Below are 20789 nucleotides of genomic sequence, written 5' to 3'. Positions count from 1 at the left end.
AATTGTTAATATTTGGTCACATTTGTTTTCTTTATCTAAATATATGCATTTTGCTGAACCATATGAGAATTAGGTGCATACATCATGACACTTAACTCCTAAGTACTTCAACGTGATATTCTAAACAAATGCCATTCTTCTTCATAATCATGAACAGTTAAACATCCTAGAAAATTTAACTTAAGTATAACACTACTACTACTAATATATAACAATGTATTTAGATTTCTGTAGTCATCTCAATAAGGTTCTCTTTAACTTATTTTTAGATACAGCATGTTTAAAAACACCTAAGATCCAATCAAGGATTGAGTGATTCCATTCATTTAATCATTTAGCTCTCGGTAGTTTTCCAGTGGGGCTTGCTTGCTTGCTTTCTTTTTTTTCTTTCTTTCTTTCGTTTTTCTTTTGAGGGCACTTGTTTTATGACAGGGACAATTTGGAAAAGTCTAGGCTAATTGTTTTCCTTAATTGAGAATTGTCCTATTGTTCCTTATGGTTAGAAATTGAGGTTACACAGCTTTTGATAGAAATGCTTCATAGATGTATCATTGTCAATGCATCAGAATATACATGATGTTTCTCCCATTATTGGTGTTATTTAATCACTTGGTTAAGGTGATGTCCTTTGTAAAGTTGTCTTTTTCTATCAGCTATTAACAGATAACATGGGGAGTGGTATTTGAGACTGGAAATAATTTGCTCTTTCACAAACTTTTACCTAATGGTTTTAGCATCGTTTGATGATTCTTGCTTGAATCAGTTTCAATGGTTTAAAATTTTACCTTTAATTTTGACAACCCAAGTAATGACTTAGTTACCTTTTTCTCATTTTAAAGATGATGGTACTGAGGCTTAGAGAAATTAATTTACCTAAGCTCATGTAGCCAGGAAATTTCATTGTTGAGATTTGAACTTCAGCGTGGCAGTCTTTCATTCAATGTAAGACTTTGAATACTGAATGCCATGTGTTCAAAGAGATGTTTCTTATTCTCGAACTGTTAGTGTAATGATAGATATGTAAGTAAGCAAATGATTATAATATATTTAAGAATTATGATATAGGTATGAGTAGAAAGGAAATGGAGGAACAGAAAAAGATGGTAACTGACCTGAGGGAGCCAAGCATTGAAAATAACTGTGTGTTTAGAAGGATGAATAGGAGTTTGTCAGGCAAATGAACAGGAAGAAAAGGTTTTTGGGTGGAGAGAAAAGATTACACAAAGATCAGATATTGAAAGACAACATATTCAGAGAACTGTGAATTCACTTTGGGACTAGAACATAAATGGTGGTAGCAAAATGGGAGAGGAGAGTAGGAGATGTGACAAGGAAAGAAAAGTGTCAGGAGATAAACCTGGGAAAAGCTAAGACCAGGTGGGGAAGGATCTTGCAAGTCTTCCTGAGTTTGATCTTTAAACTGTAAATTCAGGATTTCCACCTTTAATACCTCTAGAAAACAGGCACAAAAGAATGAAGTAGTAGCATAAGAAAATTAGCTGCCAGATAGAATCAAGGTCCTTAATTTTTGAACTGTGGGTATAAGCATTTAACATACAGTAGAGGAAATACTAAGAAACAGTAACTGTATTTTAAACTAAGAGTAGACATTGAATAAAGGATACAGTTAGTATAAAATAATTTGTTATTTTAAAATAGAAGTTGGAAATCGGATACTTTTTCTTCTACATGTAATTATCACCATCAGTCTGCTATTTCAGGTCAGTTCAGAATTCAGCCTTGACTCCTTTAGCTTTTTTTTATTTTTTTATTTTTTTTAACACTCCATGCCCAGCATGGAGGGATGCTTGACTGACTGAGCTACCCAAGTGCCCCTTGGCTCCTTTAGCTTTTAGCATTAATTAATTTTTTATACTATTTCATTCTGTTTTATAATAAAAGTTTATAAACGATGTTATAGATAAAATTCTGACGTCCTAATGTCATCATATTTAGTTTTCAGTGAATTGCATTACAATTCACTAACTTCCTTTGTAGCTGTTAATTCATGTACCAGTATTGAAAAGGGTGAACTGAATAATGTTAGTTCATTTTAATACAGTTCCAAAATAGAGAACCTTTTTTGAAATTAGTCTTAAATGCTACTGTTTTGGGAAAAAAATGTAATTCAGGTTATCATTTTCATTTCATACAAATTAGTTCTTGACAAAATAGTTTCCCAAACACAGTTTTGCTAGATAGGAGCAAATTTAATCACACATTTGGGAAACCCTTTCAACCACTCTTAGAAAGAAATCAGAAACAGGTGAATTAATTAATTAGCTTATTTTTAAAGGGTTAGTAATGTCATCTTGGACATTGAAGTAAGGCTTTTTTTTTTTTTTTAAGATTTTATTTATTTGCTTTAGAGAGAGAGGGCTCAGGAGCAGGGGGAAGGGCGGAGGGAGAGAGAGACTCTCAAGCAGACCCGGAACTAGATGTGGAGTCCCACATAGGGCTTGATCTTATAACTCTGAGATCATGATGTAGGCCAAAACCAACAGTCAGAGGTTTAACTGACAGCAACCCAGGCGTCCCAGAGGTATTTTTCTGTTAGATGGCAATGAGTGTGTTAACTTTCTTTCAATAGTTTAATTTTGTTTTTCCACAACCAACCCCTTAACTTTTTGCACTAGGAAGCTACTATATTGAGTATCCATCTAACATACTACTGACCTTGGTTCAAAAGAGTGTATCTTCTATCCTGACCACTGTATTGACTTTATGTCCAGAGTAATGTCTATCATTAGAGCTGAAAGAAGTTAAGATAATTTTGGATATGTGGAAATAAGTGTGTCTGTCCTAAAGGAACTCTTAGTTTTAGAAAGAGCTATTATTAGACTTGTACCATGGTGGTGGTTTAATAAATACTTGTTGAATGGTTGAATGAAAAGATGTAATTCATGTATGAATTAATTTTATATCATATACTCTTTTTTTTTTTAATTTTTATTTATTTATGATAGTCACAGAGAGAGAGAGAGAGGCAGAGACATAGGCAGAGGGAGAAGCAGGCTCCATGCACCAGGAGCCCGACATGGGATTCGATCCTAGGTCTCCAGGATCGCGCCCTGGGCCAAAGGCAGGCGCTAAACCACTGTGCCACCCAGGGATCCCTATATCATATACTCTTTATACTCTTATACTCTTTATATAAATTTGGAAATAAAAATTTTATAAAATAGTACTTTTTTTTTTTTAAGAATTTATTTATTCATGAGAGACACAGAGAGAGGGGCAGAGACATAGGCAGAGAGAGAAGCAGACTCTTTGTAATGAATCCAATGCAGGACTCTATCCCAGGACCCCAGGATCACACCCCCTGAGCTGAAGGCAGAGACGCTCAACCACAAAACTACCCAGGCATCCCAAAATAGTACTTATTCTTACCATATGTGATGCATTCTGAGTTTTAAAGTTTTATTCTGTTTTGGTTTTTTTTTTTTTTTTTTGGAAAGGCTGTTATGACCCATTAAGTTGATATCATGAGCTGCTAATAGATTGTATCCAATTTAACAAACATTGTTCTGATGTTTAGCAGACCAGGAAATAACTCCTAGGATCATTATTGATAGGTTCTTTGTGATGGGAACGTTTCAGTAGGTGAAATCTTAGGCTGGAAAATAAAAAGTTCTCAAATAAAAGCTTGTTCCTCAGAATTGTCAAAGACAAGTCAAAGTTAAATTTTGAACTCTTTCTGACTTTTTCCCCCCCAACTTTCTTATCAGCCTTCAAACAGTGGCCGAGCTGCAGAACTGCTTGCCAAAGAACAGGGAACAGTTCCTGGATTTATTGGTTTTGGAACATCTCAGAGTGACTTAGGCTATGTTCCTGCTATTCAAGGAGCTGAAGAAATTGACAGTCTTGTAGATTCTGATTTCCGAATGGTGCTGCGGAAACTTTCCAAGAAAGATGTCACCACAAAATTAAAAGCAAGTTTTATGTTTTCTGTAAAAATGATCAAGAAAATCCTTTTGTTAGAGCGAAATGTCATTAGTATATTTTATGTAAAGAAAAATAAGCAATCATAAAAAAAAAAGAAAAATAAGCAATCATTTATCACTAATAAGTTCTTTTACTATTGTCCTTTTTTCTGATATATAGACTTAAGCTTAGTCTTATCTTTTCTGGCTTATAAATTAGTTTATTGTTCTGCACTTATTTGAACCACTTTGGAATTCTGACTACAGTTTTTCCCATTAGGGAATGTAATTTTGACCCTATAATATTAAATTGAATATTTTGTTTGTACACACTTTATTTTATTTTTGTATACGTTTTATTTTTTTAAAAAACAGAAAAGTTTCTATTATAGTATGCTGTGATGGAACTTTTCAGGTTAGTCCCGTAAGGCATAAACAGAAGCAGCGTATTCTCCCTTTACGTGAAATAGGCTAAGCTTTTAGAACAGGATAAATATAATCAATAGCCAATAGTGTGACTGTTGATTCTTAGTAATATCACTAATTTATTTTTAGGCTATGCAGGAATTCGGAACCATGTGTACAGAGAGAGACACAGAAATTGTAAAAGGAGTTCTTCCATACTGGCCAAGAATTTTCTGCAAAATTTCACTTGTAAGTATTAAAAACTTGTAGTAGTTTGTTTTTGTACAGTTTTTGAAGTCATGAGGACTATTAAATTTATATGATTGCTTTTGGTGAGGATGATAAAATGTTATGTCAGTATTGTTATGCAGATTGAATCATGTTTTTAAGGTATATTGAGAATCTTTTTTCAGAAATCAGGTAATTACTGGAGAATTACCTAGATACTTTCTAGTTAGAGTAAAATTGAACAGTTTAATTTCTTTGGATATTTACTGCGGAAGAATGAGAGTGAATTGCCCAATATTCAAGGCCTGACCTTGAGTCTATCTTGAAGAGTTTTTATCTCATTGCAAGAAGGGAAAAAGAAAAAATGAACTTTTTCACAATTTTTGAATTTACTAATTTTAGTTTAGCTCTGCATATCGGTGGATTCTTATTAATGGGTCATCATAGCATATTCAGAAATGTCTGTATTTTTATTCTTATGGGGTAGAGCTATTTTAAATCATTTTATATTTTCAATAGGATCATGATCGCCGGGTTCGAGAAGCCACACAGCAGGCTTTTGAAAAACTTATTCTTAAAGTGAAGAAACACTTGGCTCCTTATTTAAAAAGTTTAATGGGCTATTGGCTAATGGCTCAGTGTGATACTTACACACCAGCTGCATCTGCAGCAAAAGATGCCTTTGAAGCAGCTTTTCCGCCAAGCAAGCAACCTGAAGCCATAGCATTTTGTAAGGATGAAATTACAAGTGTAAGTTCTTGGAACTGTCCTCTTTTTTTTCCCCACAAGTATTTAGGGAACATGAGGCTTATTATAATGATAGCTCTTTTACATGGTATTGTGAAGGAATAGCTAAGTGAAATATTCCTAATGGAAGACAGTTTTTAAAAATGGTATTTAATAAAACTGACTGGTTTTGATTTTTTTTTTTTTCTGGTTTTGATTTTTAAACATAATATTTTATTTTATTATTATTATTTTTAAAGATTTTTATTTATTCATGAGAGACACAGAGAGAGGCAGCGATACAAGCAGAGGGAGAAGCAGGCTCCATGCAGGGAGCCTGACATGGGACTCGATCCCAGGTCTCCAGGATCAGACCCTGGGCTGAAGGTGGCACCAAACCGCTGAGCCACCTGGGCTGCCCCATAATTAACATTTTAGATTGAATTTTTCTAAGTTATTTAAATTTTTCGTCCTTAATTTATAACTTTTAGTCATAGTACCAAAAAGATTTAAGTTTATGCTTTATGTTACATGATCTGAAAAAAGAATACATCTAAAAAATCTAAATTTACTTTCCCCATATTTCCATATTGATACATGTATACAGATAAACTTCATTCTTTTTGTTGGCTTTATGATATAGATGTACAACAGTTTATATAACTCCTTTTATATTAATATGCATCTGAGATTTTCCCTCTGTTTTTTATTATAACAAATACTGCTTCAGTAAACATTCTTGAACAGATCTCCTCAGACCCTGTGGGAGTGATAATAGAATTTCTAGTAAGCATATGTTGGGTCAAAGGATAGGAACATTTAAAATTTTCATGGATACTGATAAATTGCCCTTCAAAAGGCGATATAAATTTATATTCCTCTTAATGATATAAAGGTCTCTCCAACACATGGCCAGCACTTCTGCGAGACTGGTATCAGCCATAATTTTTTTTTTGTGGCTTTCAATTTGTGTCTTATATTGTCCTTCTTCATTTCTGTTATTCCTAATATATGGGCTGGAAAAACCAGACAACCAAGCTTATTAGTATTCTCTCAAGAAATCAAAGTAGATGGACTGTGAGAGAAGAGAGGAATTGAAGATTTTTAGAATTCATGGATTTTTAGAAATTCATAGAAATTCAAAGACATTCATTCCTTTATTTAGTACACCTGTGTTTCCATAACACCCTGTGTACAATATTTTCTTAAACATCCTCTCTCCTTTCAATTATCCAGCCTTCCTGTGGCTTCCCATTATACTCACAAGTCCAGATTTCTTATCCTGGCCTACAGGACTCTGCATGGTCTGGTCCCAGCTTACCTGTCTCATCTTTGCACCTAACATCTCTCCTACACACATACGTGCATTCTAGTTCCCCATTTGAGTTCTTGATTCTCCCATTCTTTATTTTTCAGTTTTACCAAGTTTGTTTTTCTAGGGACAGGGTTTGTAGCTTTAATCATATTCTCAAAGGGAGTTGTCTAATCCAAGAATCATTGGTTTATTTAAGTATTGTGAGAATGAAGTATGATGAGTTATGATACTAAGAGTTTTAGAAGATGGAGTTTGAGACAACTAATTTGGCTGTCTATAGTTTTGCATATAGTATTATAGTATTATATAGTATTATATTGGTTTTTTTGTTCTTGGTTTTGTTATGGATGGATAATTGATCATTGAATATGTGGATTTTTCCTCTATTATTTCCCCTTTACTTAGTTATGTCACAGTTCTTACAGATAATGGGTTTGAACTTTCCCAAGTTCAAAACCAATTTTTTAGAGAGGAGTTAGGCAAATGAAGACCAAAATGTGAGATTTATAAACATTATGTCATACTGTCTATAAGAACATGGGCTCTGAGTCGTAACATTGGGTTCTAGCCCCAACTGTGCCATTAGTTATTCGTGTGACCTTGGGCAAGTTTCTGTGCCTCCATTTCTTCATTTATTAAAGTGGAAATTAACTTGTACTTCATTGAGTAGTTGTGAGGATTAACTTAATGGATGAAGTGTGCTCAAATCAATACCTGGCTTGTGGAAAAGCTAAATAAATGATAACTATTGTTACTGCTGATAAAAGCAGTACTAGAACAGTAGGTTCCCTAGTACTGCGCCCTGGTAGTAGGCAGGCTTACTCACTTTGAATGGAGCCTTAAACTTTCCTCCTTGATGAAGCAGAGCACACACAATATGTGTTGTCCTGTTATGGGCAGGGAGGCTCTCAGAGGGGAAAACAGCCTAACTTCTCTCCCAAACTTAAAACTCATCGGTGATTCTACTTCACTGTTGTGTACAAGAGGGATAGAGGAGCGAGAGACCAGGAGTATTTAAGGGAAAACTCTTCTTGAAGGTACTGAAGATGTTCAGAAGAAGTACCCTCTCTTTCTAACTGCAAAAGCAGTCAACCTTGGGGATTGATAGGGAAAGAAAAATTGTTACCAATTGAACTTTACAGTTCAAACCTTCTAGTTTTGCTGCTTTAATTTTGCTACTCTTTTGGGAAGGGGTAGAAACTTTTAGATAAGATAAGGCTTATGCTCTGTTCACCATTGACAATTCAATAAAATCTCAACACTATGGGATTTTCTCCCCTCTATAGGTACTGCAGGATCATCTTATAAAAGAAACACCTGATACACTCAGTGACCCACAGTAAGTCATCTGTCTATGTAACTCATATTAAGGATTTGTTTTGCTCAAAGGTAATGAGATGATAATTTCAAGACCATATTTTTAAAAAAAGAGATTGTGAAAGTAGAGATAAAAATACTTGATATAATACTATATGCCAGGTGCCATTTTAAATGCTTTTACTTACAAGTTGTCCTGCTATTTAATTTGAATTATCTGGAAGTTACACCTTCGGTTCTTCGACAAAGAGGTATTTTTCCCCATATTTACCTTTTGAGAATCCTAGCAGGAGGCATATTAAGGTCTGGTTGAAATAATAAGGAACTATGAATAGTATGAATAGTACTACTCTGTTGAAAGAGAAGTAAAATGTCCCATTTATTTTTATGTGTTAATCAAACTGTTAGAAGTTCATAATGGAAAGTAATCTTAGATGCACTGATATCCCTTCCCTAGAATCATCTTGCTGCTGAGAGCAGTTTATTTGCACACTTTTCTCAACCCACAGCTTTTCATTTACTTTTACTTTGTACTTGTTGAGAAATACATGATTAAAATTTTGTGTGTTTTATATTTTAAGGGAGGAGGGTTGGCACAGGGAGAATAGAATGTAGAAATAAAGCAACTTCAGTAGATATTTAATGATAAACCACTTAACATAGAAGTGACAATGATCTCCTTTGGCTTATTCTCAATCCTTATGTATATTTCTTTTCTTTCCACATCAAGAACGGTTCCAGAGGAAGAAAGAGAAGCTAAATTCTATCGTGTTGTAACTTGTTCCTTATTGGCATTAAAAAAATTGCTTTGCCTCTTACCTGAAAATGAGCTTGATTCTCTGGAGGAGAAATTTAAGTCTCTTTTATCACAGAATAAGTTTTGGAAGTATGGAAAACACAGTATACCTCAGGTATCTTAATCTTCTATTGTAAACATTCTGTGATTCCTTTTTTCCCACTGTGATATTAGTTTATATTTATACTTTATGCTTAAAACTCTATGAACACATCTTTGTGGTTAGACTGAATTCCTCTTTTACTGCAATGTTACTGTATTTTCACTTTTTTGTTTAGTTATTTAGACCTCAGATTCAGAGTTGTATTATCACACTCCTCTGTTCATGGTACTTTAAAATTGTTGGTGTGTTTGAGGCTCTTCTAACTTAGTGCATTTTTTTCTCTTTTGTCTCTGTCTCACTCTCTATCCTCCACTTAACCATTCTAAATATGCTTAGTATATGTCCTTTTATATGTAAATAGTTGATTCTTGTTACTCATGGTAATTAGGTTTTATGAGGAGCGCATGAACATTCAACTAGTGAATACTGAAGTGTTGCTCTTAAAGGATTAGGTGCCCTGCAAGTCTCTGGTCACAACATTTTTGCCACTTGGTCAAAATATAACCTTGTTTTCTGTGTGTTTGTTTAAAGACATCTTAATATATATTGTTGATTCATTAACATCAAACTCATAGCCAATAGCACTAGAAGTCATGCCTGAATGAAGCTTACCTAACAAGTATTTTCCCTGTTAGGCACATCATAGCCTTTTTGCATGTATTTTTATTTCACATAAATGGTATTGTGTTATATTTTATTCCATTTATTTTTTTACTTAGTTCTTTTTAAGTACTGGGTGGCTCAGTTAGTTAAGTTTCTTTAACTCTTGATTTTGGCTCAGGTCATCCTCTCAGGGTCGTGAGATTGAGCCCTGCATCAGACCCCACTCTAAGCATGGAGCCTGCTGAAGATTCTCTCTCTCCAAAAAAAAAAAAAACCATAAAGTACTAAAATACTTTAAATCTATCATGTTCTGAATACTGCTATGTAGTATTCAGGAATTTGCATCCTTTCCATTTTACCCCCCTGCATTTTCTCAGTGAGAGATGTCCTGATGCCTCTAACTCCGTGCCCCCACAGAGCAGCAGGGAACATCTTCATTCATGTGCTTTTAAATCTGCAAGGATTTATTTTTTTTTGAAATTCTCTTAACTTCTGAATTGCCAGATCAAAGAGTATATGCATACTTAATTTTTTTTTTTAAAGATTCTATTTATTTATTCATGAGAGACACAGAAGGAGAGGCAGAGACATAGGCAGAGGGAGAAGCAGGCTTCCTGCAGGGAGCCCAATTTGGACTTGATCCGAAGATCAGGATCACGCCCTGAGCCAAAGGCAGACGCTCAACCCTGAGCCACCTAGGCGTCCCTGCATACTTAATATTTTGAGTGGTGCCAGATTATTCACCTGAACATTACTCTAGACTCAACTATCATTGCATAATGAGCCCTAGATCCCTATATTCTAATCAGGACTAAGCACCATTCAGTCTCTTAATTTTTATCAGTCTAACAGGAGTTCAAAATGATAGTTCTCTTTTTTTTTTTTTTTTTTTTTTTTTTTTTTTTTGATAGTTCTCTTTAATTACTCTGCTAACTAGTGACTTTCAGCATGTCTACATTTGTACATAAGCTTTTTAAATTTTTGTGTTTTTTCTGTAAACTACTTGTTTATATCTTTCTCCTTTCTTTCTTTTGAATTTATTTTTCTAATTTTACAAGAGTTCTTTGTATATCCTAAATACTCGAACTTTTGTTGGTTTTAGGCATTGCAAATAATATCCCATTCTATCACCTTTCCTAATGTCCTCTTTAGAAAGAAATTGTAATTTTCATGTAATCAGAGTCACTGATTTTGCCGCATGAAGGCCTTTCCTACTTTTAAGCCATAAAAATATTCCATATTTTTAATTGTTATATCTTTCTTAACAGTTCTGCTTCTCATATGAAGTCTATCAATAATCCACCTTTTAAAATGTTAAGTAGAGATCTAGTTACCTTTTTCTTCATGTATAGTGAGCAAGTTTTCCTAACATTACCCGTAAACTATTAATTCTTTCCCTATTGATTCGTGGTCCTGCCATTATGGTACATTAAATTTCTACATAGTCTTAAGTTTATCTCTAAACTCTCTCTTCTGGCCCATTAGTTTTTGTTCCTTCTTATGCCAGTACCAGAAGTTTGCATCCATTCCATTTTAATACGACATGTTAACATAACATCATGATATGTCTTAATAAGTGGTCAGGTGAGTTAACTTTTTTTGTCCTCATCTTCAAGATTGACCAAGTTGTTTTAGAACTTTATTCTTTTGGGGCACCTGGCTGGCTCAGTTGGTACAGCATGTGACTCTTGATCTCAGGGTCACAAGTTTGAGCCCCATGTTGGGAGTAGGGGTTACTTAAACAAAAACAAAAATAACTCTTCATTCTTCTATATAAATTTCAGTAAATTTATTGAATTTCTGAAAAAAATCTAACTGCAGTATTGATTGGGGTTACAGTGAATGATTTGAGGAGGCTTCCAGTCTCGCTTGTCTTTGTGATGAGTATCTCAATTTATTCAGGTATTTAAAAAATATCTTACAATAATTTTTAAAAGATTTATTTATTTATTTATGAGAAAAATGGAGCAAGCGAGAGTTGGGGGATGAACAAAGGGAGAGGGACACAGAGAATCTCAAGCAGACGCCACGATGAGTGTGGAGCCTCCCTCAGGGCTCAGTCTCATGATTCTGGTATCATGACCTGAGCTGCAATCTGTGGTTTGACCCTCAACCCACTGAGCTACCCAGGCGCCCCTCCTAGGATAATTTTCAACCAACTTTATTGTAAAAAAAGTTTTTCACAATAAAATTTAGCCATTTTAGGCATAGAGTTTGGTAAGTTTTGACAAATGTATATACCCATCTACATGTACATATCCATGTAACCACTACAATCAAGATTTATCACCCAAAAATGGGTTCCTTATGTCATCCTCCCAACTCTAGGCAACCAGTGATCTGCTTTCTGTCATTACAAATTAGTCTTTGTGGGTTTTCATATAAATGGAGCCAAACATAACTCTGTATCTGGCTTCTTTTGCTTAGTATAATGTTTTTAAGATCTGTTCGTCGTTGTTGCATATATCAGTAGTCCATTCCTTTTTATTGCTAAGTTTCATGTAGTCTTTGCATGGACATGGGTTTCATTTTTCTTGGGCAAGGAAAGAAATTGATGGTTGATAGGGTTAGTATATGTTAAATTTCTAAGAAGCTACCAGACCATTGACCAAAGCGGTTGTACTATTTTGCACTTCTGTCAGTAGTGTATGAATTTTTAGTTGCTTCATATCCTCACTTCAGTATTGTTGGTTGTTTTAATTTAAGTCATCCTCACAGATGTGGGATCAGGGATCCGCAAACGATATATATAGCTCATGTGTCAAAATCTGGCACATCTGTTTTTGTAAATAGTGTTTTGTGTTGTCTGTGGCTGCTTTCATCCTAATAAAGCAGAGCTAAGTAGTGGGGAGGGACACTATATGGGCTTGCAAAACCTGAACTATTTACCGTATGGCTCTTTAAAGAAAACGTTTACTGACCTCTGGGGTAGAGATTTTCCATTGTGATTTTAATTTGTATTTCCTTGATGGCCGATGATGTTGGGCATCTTTTAATGTGCTTGTTGGCCATTTGTATACTTTTTTTGAGATGTCTGTTGAAGGCTTTTTCTCACTTTTTAATTTTTATTTCTGAAGTTTGAACTTGGCTGTTTTTTGGTTTTTTGTTTTTAGAGAAGGAGTATACATGCAAGCCAGGTGGAGTGAGGAGGGGCAAAGAGAGGGAAAGAATCCCAAACAGGCTCTGTGCCCAGCGTGGAGTCTTATGTGGAGCTCAGTCTCACAATCTTCAGATCATGACCTGAGCCAAAGTCAAGAGTTGGCTGCTTAACCAACTGAGTCACCAAGGCACCTCATTTTTAATTTTTATTTAAAAACATTTAAGTAGGCTCCATGCCCAACATGGGGCTTAAACTCACAACCCTGAAATCAGGAGTTCATACTGTACTGACTGAGCTAGCCAGGTGCCCCTCTTTTGACCATTTTAAAATTGAGTTTTTGGTTTTTGAGTTGGAAATGTGCTTTATTTATTGTGGATACATACATTTTGTCAGATAAAGAATCGTGAGTGTTTTCTTCCAGTTTGTGGCTTAACTTTTCATTTTGTTAATGGTTTTTAGAGAGTAGGATTTTAATCTTTATGAAGTACAATTTATCAATTTTTTTTTTTTTTACCATACTTGCTTTTGATTTCTTATCTAAAATCTTTGCCTACCTGAGGGTTGCAGAGATTTTCGCTATTCTAGAAGTTTTATAGTTTAGGTTCGTTTATTTATTTATAAATATTTTATTTGTTTATTCATGAGAGACAGAGAGGGGCAGAGGCAGAAGGAGAAGTGGGCTCTCTCTGGGGACTCTCCCAGGACTCTGGGATCATGACCTGTGCCGAAGGCACACACTTAGCTGCTTAGCCACCCAGGAGCCCCTACTTTGGGTTCATTTTTGTGAGTGTTAATTTTTGTGAGCGTCAAATTAATTTTTTAAAAAAGATTTTGTTTATTCGAGAGAGAGTGAGAGCGTGGGGGAAAGGGGAAGAGAGAGAAGCAGACTCCCCACTAAGCAGGGAGCCTGATGCGAGGCTCGATCCTAGGACCCTGGGATCATGATGTGAGCTGAAGGCAGAGGCTTAACCAAGTGAGGCTTACCCAGGCACCTCAAATTAATTTTTTTCACAGAAGTATCCTGAAAGTTGAAAGACTGTCTTTTCCTTACTCTGGCAGCTTTGTCAAATTCAGTTGAACATATATCATGGATTTTAATTTTAGACTGTATGCTGTTTAATTTATTTATATGTTATGTTTATCCTTACACCAATACCACACTTTCTTGATTATTATTGTTTTATAATAAATTTGGGAACGCTCTAACTTTGTTCTTTTAGGCTTTGTGAGGCCTTTTTCATCCTAAAATAATATTTTATAATGTGTTCCATCCTGAATGTATCTATAGTTTTTGTTGCTATTGTGAAATGGGTTTTGTTTTTTATTATATTTTTGATTATATTTTTTATTTTGTTTCTACCAACATAGGCATTCTATACTCTTGTATGCTAATTTTATATTCAGCAACTCTACCAAACTCTTGTTAGTTCTATAGTCAGTGTTTAGATGTTTTGAATATTTTATTTTTATAGCCAGTTATTTTGCTATGATTATAGTTACTTATTTAGGTTACTTTCCAATTCTTTTTTTTCTCTTGTCTCTTTGTATTAATTAGGTCCTCTAGTACCATGTTGAGTAGATGTGGTAGTAGCTGGCATCCTTTTCTTATTCCTGACCTTAATAAAATATTTTTAGACTCTTATTATTTTGAGTATGATGTTTGCTGTAGATTTCATACGATTTAAAATTTACTTTTTATTCTTAGTTGGCTGAGTATTTCTGTCATAAATTAATGATGAAATTTTCTTGATTGCTTTTTCTGACATGTTTAAATGATCATATAATTTTCCAACCTAGCATTTAAGAGATAAACATAGTCATGCTGTCTGTTTATCCTTTTAAATATACTGCTAACGTTAATTTGGTAATATTTTATATAAAACATGCAGAAATAAAGTACTTTATGGGGTTAAATATATATGTATGTGCATTTTTTTAATCCCAGAAAATATTATTATACTTCCAATCTTCATTTAGATTTCTTTTTTTTTACATATTCAAATTATTCATTTTCTTTTTTTTTCTTTTTTTTTTTAATTTATTTTTTATTGGTGTTCAATTTACTAACATACAGAATAACCCCCAGTGCCCGTCACCCATTCACTCCCACCCCCCGCCCTCCTCCCCTTCTACCACCCCTAGTTCGTTTCCCAGAGTTAGCAGTCTTTACATTCTGTCTCCCTTTCTGATATTTCCCACACATTTCTTCTCCCTTCCCTTATATTCCCTTTCACTATTATTTATATTCCCCAAATGAATGAGAACATATAATGTTTGTCCTTCTCCGACTGACTTACTTCACTCAGCCATTTAGATTTACGTAAATATTTGTTGCTTTGTTTGCTCTTTATTCCATCTTTTGCCTTCCATCTGGGATCATCTGCCTTAATGTAGAACGTGACCTTGGATTTCTTTTTGTGGTGATCTGCTGATAATGGAGTCTTTTTTTTTGTAACAAGATTTTTTTTAATAAATTTATTTTTTATTGGTGTTCAATTTACCAACATACAGAATAACACTCAGTGCTCATCCCGTCAAGTGCCCCCCTCAGTGCCCGTCACCCATTCACGCCCACCCCCCGCCCTCCTCCCCTTCCACCACCCTTAGTTCGTTTCCCAGAGTTAGGAGTCTTTATGTTCTGTCTCCCTTCCTGATATTTCCCACACATTTCTTCTCCCTTCCCTTATATTCCCTTTCACTATTATTTATATTCCCCAAATGAATGAGAACATATAATGTTTGTCCTTCTCCGACTGACTTACTTCACTCAGCCATTTAGATTTACGTAAATATTTGTTGCTTTGTTTGCTCTTTATTCCATCTTTTGCCTTCCATCTGGGATCATCTGCCTTAATGTAGAACGTGACCTTGGATTTCTTTTTGTGGTGATCTGCTGATAATGGAGTCTTTTTTTTTGTAACAAGATTTTTTTTAATAAATTTATTTTTTATTGGTGTTCAATTTACCAACATACAGAATAACACTCAGTGCTCATCCCGTCAAGTGCCCCCCTCAGTGCCCGTCACCCATTCACGCCCACCCCCCGCCCTCCTCCCCTTCCACCACCCTTAGTTCGTTTCCCAGAGTTAGGAGTCTTTATGTTCTGTCTCCCTTCCTGATATTTCCCACACATTTCTTCTCCCTTCCCTTATATTCCCTTTCACTATTATTTATATTCCCCAAATGAATGAGAACATATAATGTTTGTCCTTCTCCGACTGACTTACTTCACTCAGCCATTTAGATTTACGTAAATATTTGTTGCTTTGTTTGCTCTTTATTCCATCTTTTGCCTTCCATCTGGGATCATCTGCCTTAATGTAGAACGTGACCTTGGATTTCTTTTTGTGGTGATCTGCTGATAATGGAGTCTTTTTTTTTTTTTTTTTGTAACAAGATTTTTTTTAATAAATTTATTTTTTATTGGTGTTCAATTTACCAACATACAGAATAACACTCAGTGCTCATCCCGTCAAGTGCCCCCCTCAGTGCCCGTCACCCATTCACGCCCACCCCCCGCCCTCCTCCCCTTCCACCACCCTTAGTTCGTTTCCCAGAGTTAGGAGTCTTTATGTTCTGTCTCCCTTTCTGATATTTCCCACACATTTCTTCTCCCTTCCCTTATATTCCCTTTCACTATTATTTATATTCCCCAAATAAATGAGAACATACACTGTTTGTCTCATGATCTGTTTTTAAACTATGAATTAGCTTCTAATCTGTCATGTTATCTGTCTTTCTATTTAGTTTAGGAATTGTGCTTCATTCTTTTTCACATCTGCTGTACTTTTTCTGAGATCCTTTTCCTTTCAGATTTCTTTAAACTTCTGTTTCTTTAAATATAGTAAGAATTGTTGATAAGGAATTTGTAACTGATAATTCTAAGATTTTAAAGTCTCAGATCTCTGTGTCATCTTTTGTTTCTGCTGATAGTGGATCATGGTTTCTTAGTTTTTGTTTGTTTGGCTCTATTTAACTTTGTGCAGCTTAGTAGCCTAGTGCATTAATAGGAATAATTTGCGACCCCTGCTGAAGGACTCCGCCAGCTAGAGAGGACTTACATTTGCTTCAGCCAAAGAAATAGTGAATTCTTTCTGCCTTCACTTTTATGTGGCAATTCCTAATGTCCTTTCAGCCACTGATACTTTACAGAAGATTTAAAAAATTTTTTTCTAGCCCTTTTAGTTTTTATTAATGGGAGGGTTAGTATGAATAGTCTGTCAGCTATTGAATAAAAAAATCTTCTCATAGCTCTGTGAAGCTTTAATTTAATCTACCTTTTTATTTTTTGTTTTAGATCCGCTCAGCTTATTTTGAGTTAGTTTCTGCTTTGTGCCAGCGTATTCCACAGTTGATGAAAGATGAAGCATCCAAAGTGAGCCCGTCTGTTCTACTTAGCATTGATGACAGTGACCCCATTGTATGCCCAGCTCTCTGGGAAGCTGTACTTTATACACTTACAACTATTGAGGTGTGTAAGAAAGGTACATTTAGTACATCTGGGAATACTTGTTTTCTAAGTTTGTATCTTAGAATCCTTAGATAAGATATGAGAAAGAGCCTATCAGATTATAATATCTAAAACTTACTGGAAAAAAATGCTTTCTTAGAAATAAAATTTAGAAATAAAATACTTAATCCAAAACTTGGCCTAATCTTAAACTGACTATAAAACGGCAGAGAGTTTTTATTTTTCTTTCAGTTTAGCCAGTATCAATTATTCTTTATGTGATATAGTGAAGTCAGTATATCTGAATCTTATATTTAATATTAAATATATTTAGCTGTTTTATTATGTAGCTTTTATAGAGGTTAATAATTTTAATAAGTTAAATAATTATTTCTGATCAGTGATGTCCTGAGCATGTGGAGTATATGGTTACTATATGTAATAAATTTCTTAAAATTTTAGTTTTTAATGGTGGTGAGAGATTTTAGCCTCTTGAGGTAGAATACATGATTTTTACTTTTGAGAGCTTATATATCTTTTAATAGGGAAAAGTATTTTATGATCTCTAATTATTATTATAATCTTTTCTTTGGTTAGGACTGTTGGCTTCATGTAAATGCAAAAAAAAGTGTGTTTCCAAAGCTGTCAGCTGTGGTGCGTGAAGGTGGTCGGGGTCTGGCCACTGTCATATATCCTTATCTTTTGCCATTTATCAGCAAACTGCCTCAGACCATTACAGATCCAAAGCTGGATTTCTTCAGAAATTTCCTCACCTCTGTAGTTGCAGGGTAAGGAATTCTAAATTTCTTGATCTTTAAAGCAAAAGAGATTTTTTTTATTTGCATAAATGGGTAGAATGCCATACTCATTATTGTCTTATTTAAATTATCCCCAAATTGTTTTGCTACTTATTAAACACTTTTAAAGTTTTCAGAGAATACAATTGGAATTCTTTCTTTGATACTTTCAAGGCTTCAGTGGTAGTACACAATGGAAGGTGCACTGAATATTGATTGTAAGGCCCTTAGATGGAAATAGTCATTTTTTAAATGAATAATTTTTTGGTATGCTGATAAATACAAATGCCCAAAGGGGAAAAAATGAACCACTGAAGTACTTAGAACTCCATAAACTTAAATATGATAGCTGTTTAAAATCACAGTTTAAAAAATTTTTTTAGTGTATTTGTTGATCTTAATAAAAGATACTCAATTTTATTAATGATTACAAATATATTTTACTACATTATTATCTTTGTTTTCTCTTGAAAATTTTCAGGTGAATTTTTTCCTGAAAAAAAATAGATATGTATTATCTTTTGTTGACACGTATTTATTTGAAAATATGCTTTTTTTTCACACTTTTTCAAGTTCTTAGTTTTTAGTTTTAAGAATTTTACTGTAAAAAAATTCTCTTCTTTTGGTATGATGCCTTTTCCATGTCTTTATTTTGGTGATTCTGAGTTGCTTGTTTTCTTTTTTGTGAGAATAAGCCATAGTTCTTTATTATTTCTTAGGCTGTCAACAGAGAGAATTAAAACCAGCTTTTCGGAGTGCTCAGCAGTAATATCAGCTTTTTTTGAATGTTTACGTTTTATAATGCAACAAAACTTAGGTGAGGAAGAAATTGAAAAGATGCTCGTCAATGACCAGGTACTTATAATCTAAAAATTATCATTGCCTTTGCATATTGACTATAAAGAATCAAGCTCATTATGTCTTGTTGCCATTTTTATTAATTAACCTTCATACAGATTTCAAATTGAGTAATGTGTATTTCTGTCCAGATAAATAAAAATTCTATATTGTTGATTGCTAAAATAATACCATAATGCCTTAATTAATCTCTGGATGTGCAAACCCTAACTGTTTTGTAGAATTGCAACACAAAACATATTTTCGAAGGTGCTATTTGTGGTCTTTTATAGCAAGTGTAAATCATACAATAATTTGTTACTTTCAAAATATTCAGCTACATTTAAGATCCTAGATAATGTCTCAGTTAACTTATCTTTATAATTTAAGAAAAAGCGTTTTGAATTCTGTGGGTCCTGTATGTCTTTCATATTGGTTTAGAAGAACGTAAAAAACTTGAATAAGTTCAGAAAATGCAAAGAAAACTATATTATTTGTTCATGACCAATAGTCTTGGTTAATTATATCATAAAAAGAATAGGGGGAATGCAGTGAAATCATTAACCTCTTTGTATGATATGAAAATGATCTAAAAGTTAACTCTTTAGAGTTTTGGGAGGAAAAGCAATGTTTTTCAGTTTCAAATGTGGGATTTTATAATGTTTTACAAATACCTTGTTTATTTCATTTTCTTTTCTTTTTTTTTTTTTTTTGAGAGAGAAAGCAAGTGAGTGGGAGGAGGGACAGAGAGAGAGAGAGAGAGAGAATGTTAAGCAGGCTCTACACCCGGCTCAGAGCCCAACTTGGGGCGCAATCTCTCAATCCTGAGATCATGACCTGAGTGGAAATCAAGAGTTGGCCGCTTAAGGAAATGAGCCATCCAAGCGCCACCCCCCTTGTTTATTTTATTTTATTTTTTTTACAAATACCTTGTTTAAATTTTATTTCTCCTGAAAACTGAACTTTTCTATTTCTACCTTCTCTTTTAGTTGATTCCTTTTATTGATGCAGTTCTCAAAGAGCCAAGATTGCAAGATGAGCAGCTGTTTAACCATTTAGCAGAAACTTTAAGTTCCTGGGAAGCCAAAGTAGATGTGGAAAAAGATGATAAAACAGCCCACAGTTTGGACAAAGTACTACTGAATTTTTGGGAAAGACTGTCAGAGATCTGTGTGGAGAAAATCAATGAACCAGAAGCTGATGTGAAATCCGTGTCTGGTGTATCTAACCTGCTACAGGTCCTTCAGAAGCCAAAGAACTCACTGAAGTTAAATAAAAAAAAAGTTGGTAAGGTTAGATTTGCTGATGAGCTGCCTGAAAGTAATAAAGAGAATGAAAAATGTGTCTCCTCAGAAGGCGAGAACAGTGAAGGCTCTGAATCAATGGCTGAAACTTCTCTTATTCTTAATTGTTCAGACTTTATATCACCACTAAGGAAGAAACCTTTGGAAGACTTAGTCTGTAAACTAGCAACAATGAGTATTAATTATGTCAATGAGCAAAAGTCAGAGCAACATCTAAGGTTACTTTCTACACTGCTCAGCTCTTTTTCTTCAACTCAAGTATTTAAAATGCTGTTAGGTGATGAAAAACAGAGTATTGTCAAAGCCAAACCTCTTGAAATAGCCAAACTTGCACAAAAAAATCCTGCGGTACAGTTTTTATATCAGAAACTGATAGGTTGGCTAAATGAAGATCCAAGGAAGGATGCTGGTTTCTTGGTCGACATTCTGTACAGTGCCCTCCATTGCTGTGACAATAATATGGAAAGAAAATATGTCTTGGATGATCTCATCGAGGTATAACTGTGTATCTTTTTAAATTATAATGGCTTACATTGCCACACTAATTATAGATAAGTCGAATGAGACATGCATGGAGGTTATTCTTGGGTGGTTTCTTGGCTGTGAATATCTGTCTATTTAAAGAAGAGTAATATATTCTTTCCAATTTTAGTATATGTGCTGCCAACACGAGCACAAGCAATATATCCTTGATCGTGATGGGGAAGTGTGTGAGATTTATGGGTATATGTTCAGTAAGTATGGTAAGATGACAAATGCTTGGTAATAAAAGGCTAAATGTTTTAGTCTATCGTTTTTAAAGTTGGAGTAGCTAAAAAAGTTTTGATTTTTGTAGTTATTGCATAATGACTTCATTGCTTCTAGCAGATTATTTCTAACTCTCTT

At 34.3% G+C, this 20789-nt stretch overlaps 1 protein-coding gene across 1 annotated transcript in view; it reads left to right on the top strand.

Annotated features, from left to right (window-relative positions):
- The window catches only part of LTN1 (listerin E3 ubiquitin protein ligase 1), a 66520-nt gene that overhangs the window by 1908 nt on the left and 43823 nt on the right, over window positions 1-20789 (top strand). The window contains exons 2-10 of the mRNA XM_072806649.1: window positions 3729-3932; window positions 4479-4577; window positions 5076-5306; window positions 7884-7936; window positions 8645-8825; window positions 16814-16987; window positions 17564-17754; window positions 18483-18618; window positions 19590-20399. Coding sequence (XP_072662750.1) covers window positions 3729-3932; window positions 4479-4577; window positions 5076-5306; window positions 7884-7936; window positions 8645-8825; window positions 16814-16987; window positions 17564-17754; window positions 18483-18618; window positions 19590-20399 — 2079 coding nt within the window. The remainder of the gene's footprint in view (window positions 1-3728; window positions 3933-4478; window positions 4578-5075; window positions 5307-7883; window positions 7937-8644; window positions 8826-16813; window positions 16988-17563; window positions 17755-18482; window positions 18619-19589; window positions 20400-20789) is intronic.

This window comes from Canis lupus, chromosome 30 (genome assembly GCF_048164855.1).
Source record: "Canis lupus baileyi chromosome 30, mCanLup2.hap1, whole genome shotgun sequence".
In the NCBI taxonomy this organism is placed as follows: Eukaryota; Metazoa; Chordata; class Mammalia; order Carnivora; family Canidae; genus Canis; species Canis lupus.
This window is presented reverse-complemented; position numbering and strand designations above follow the sequence as displayed.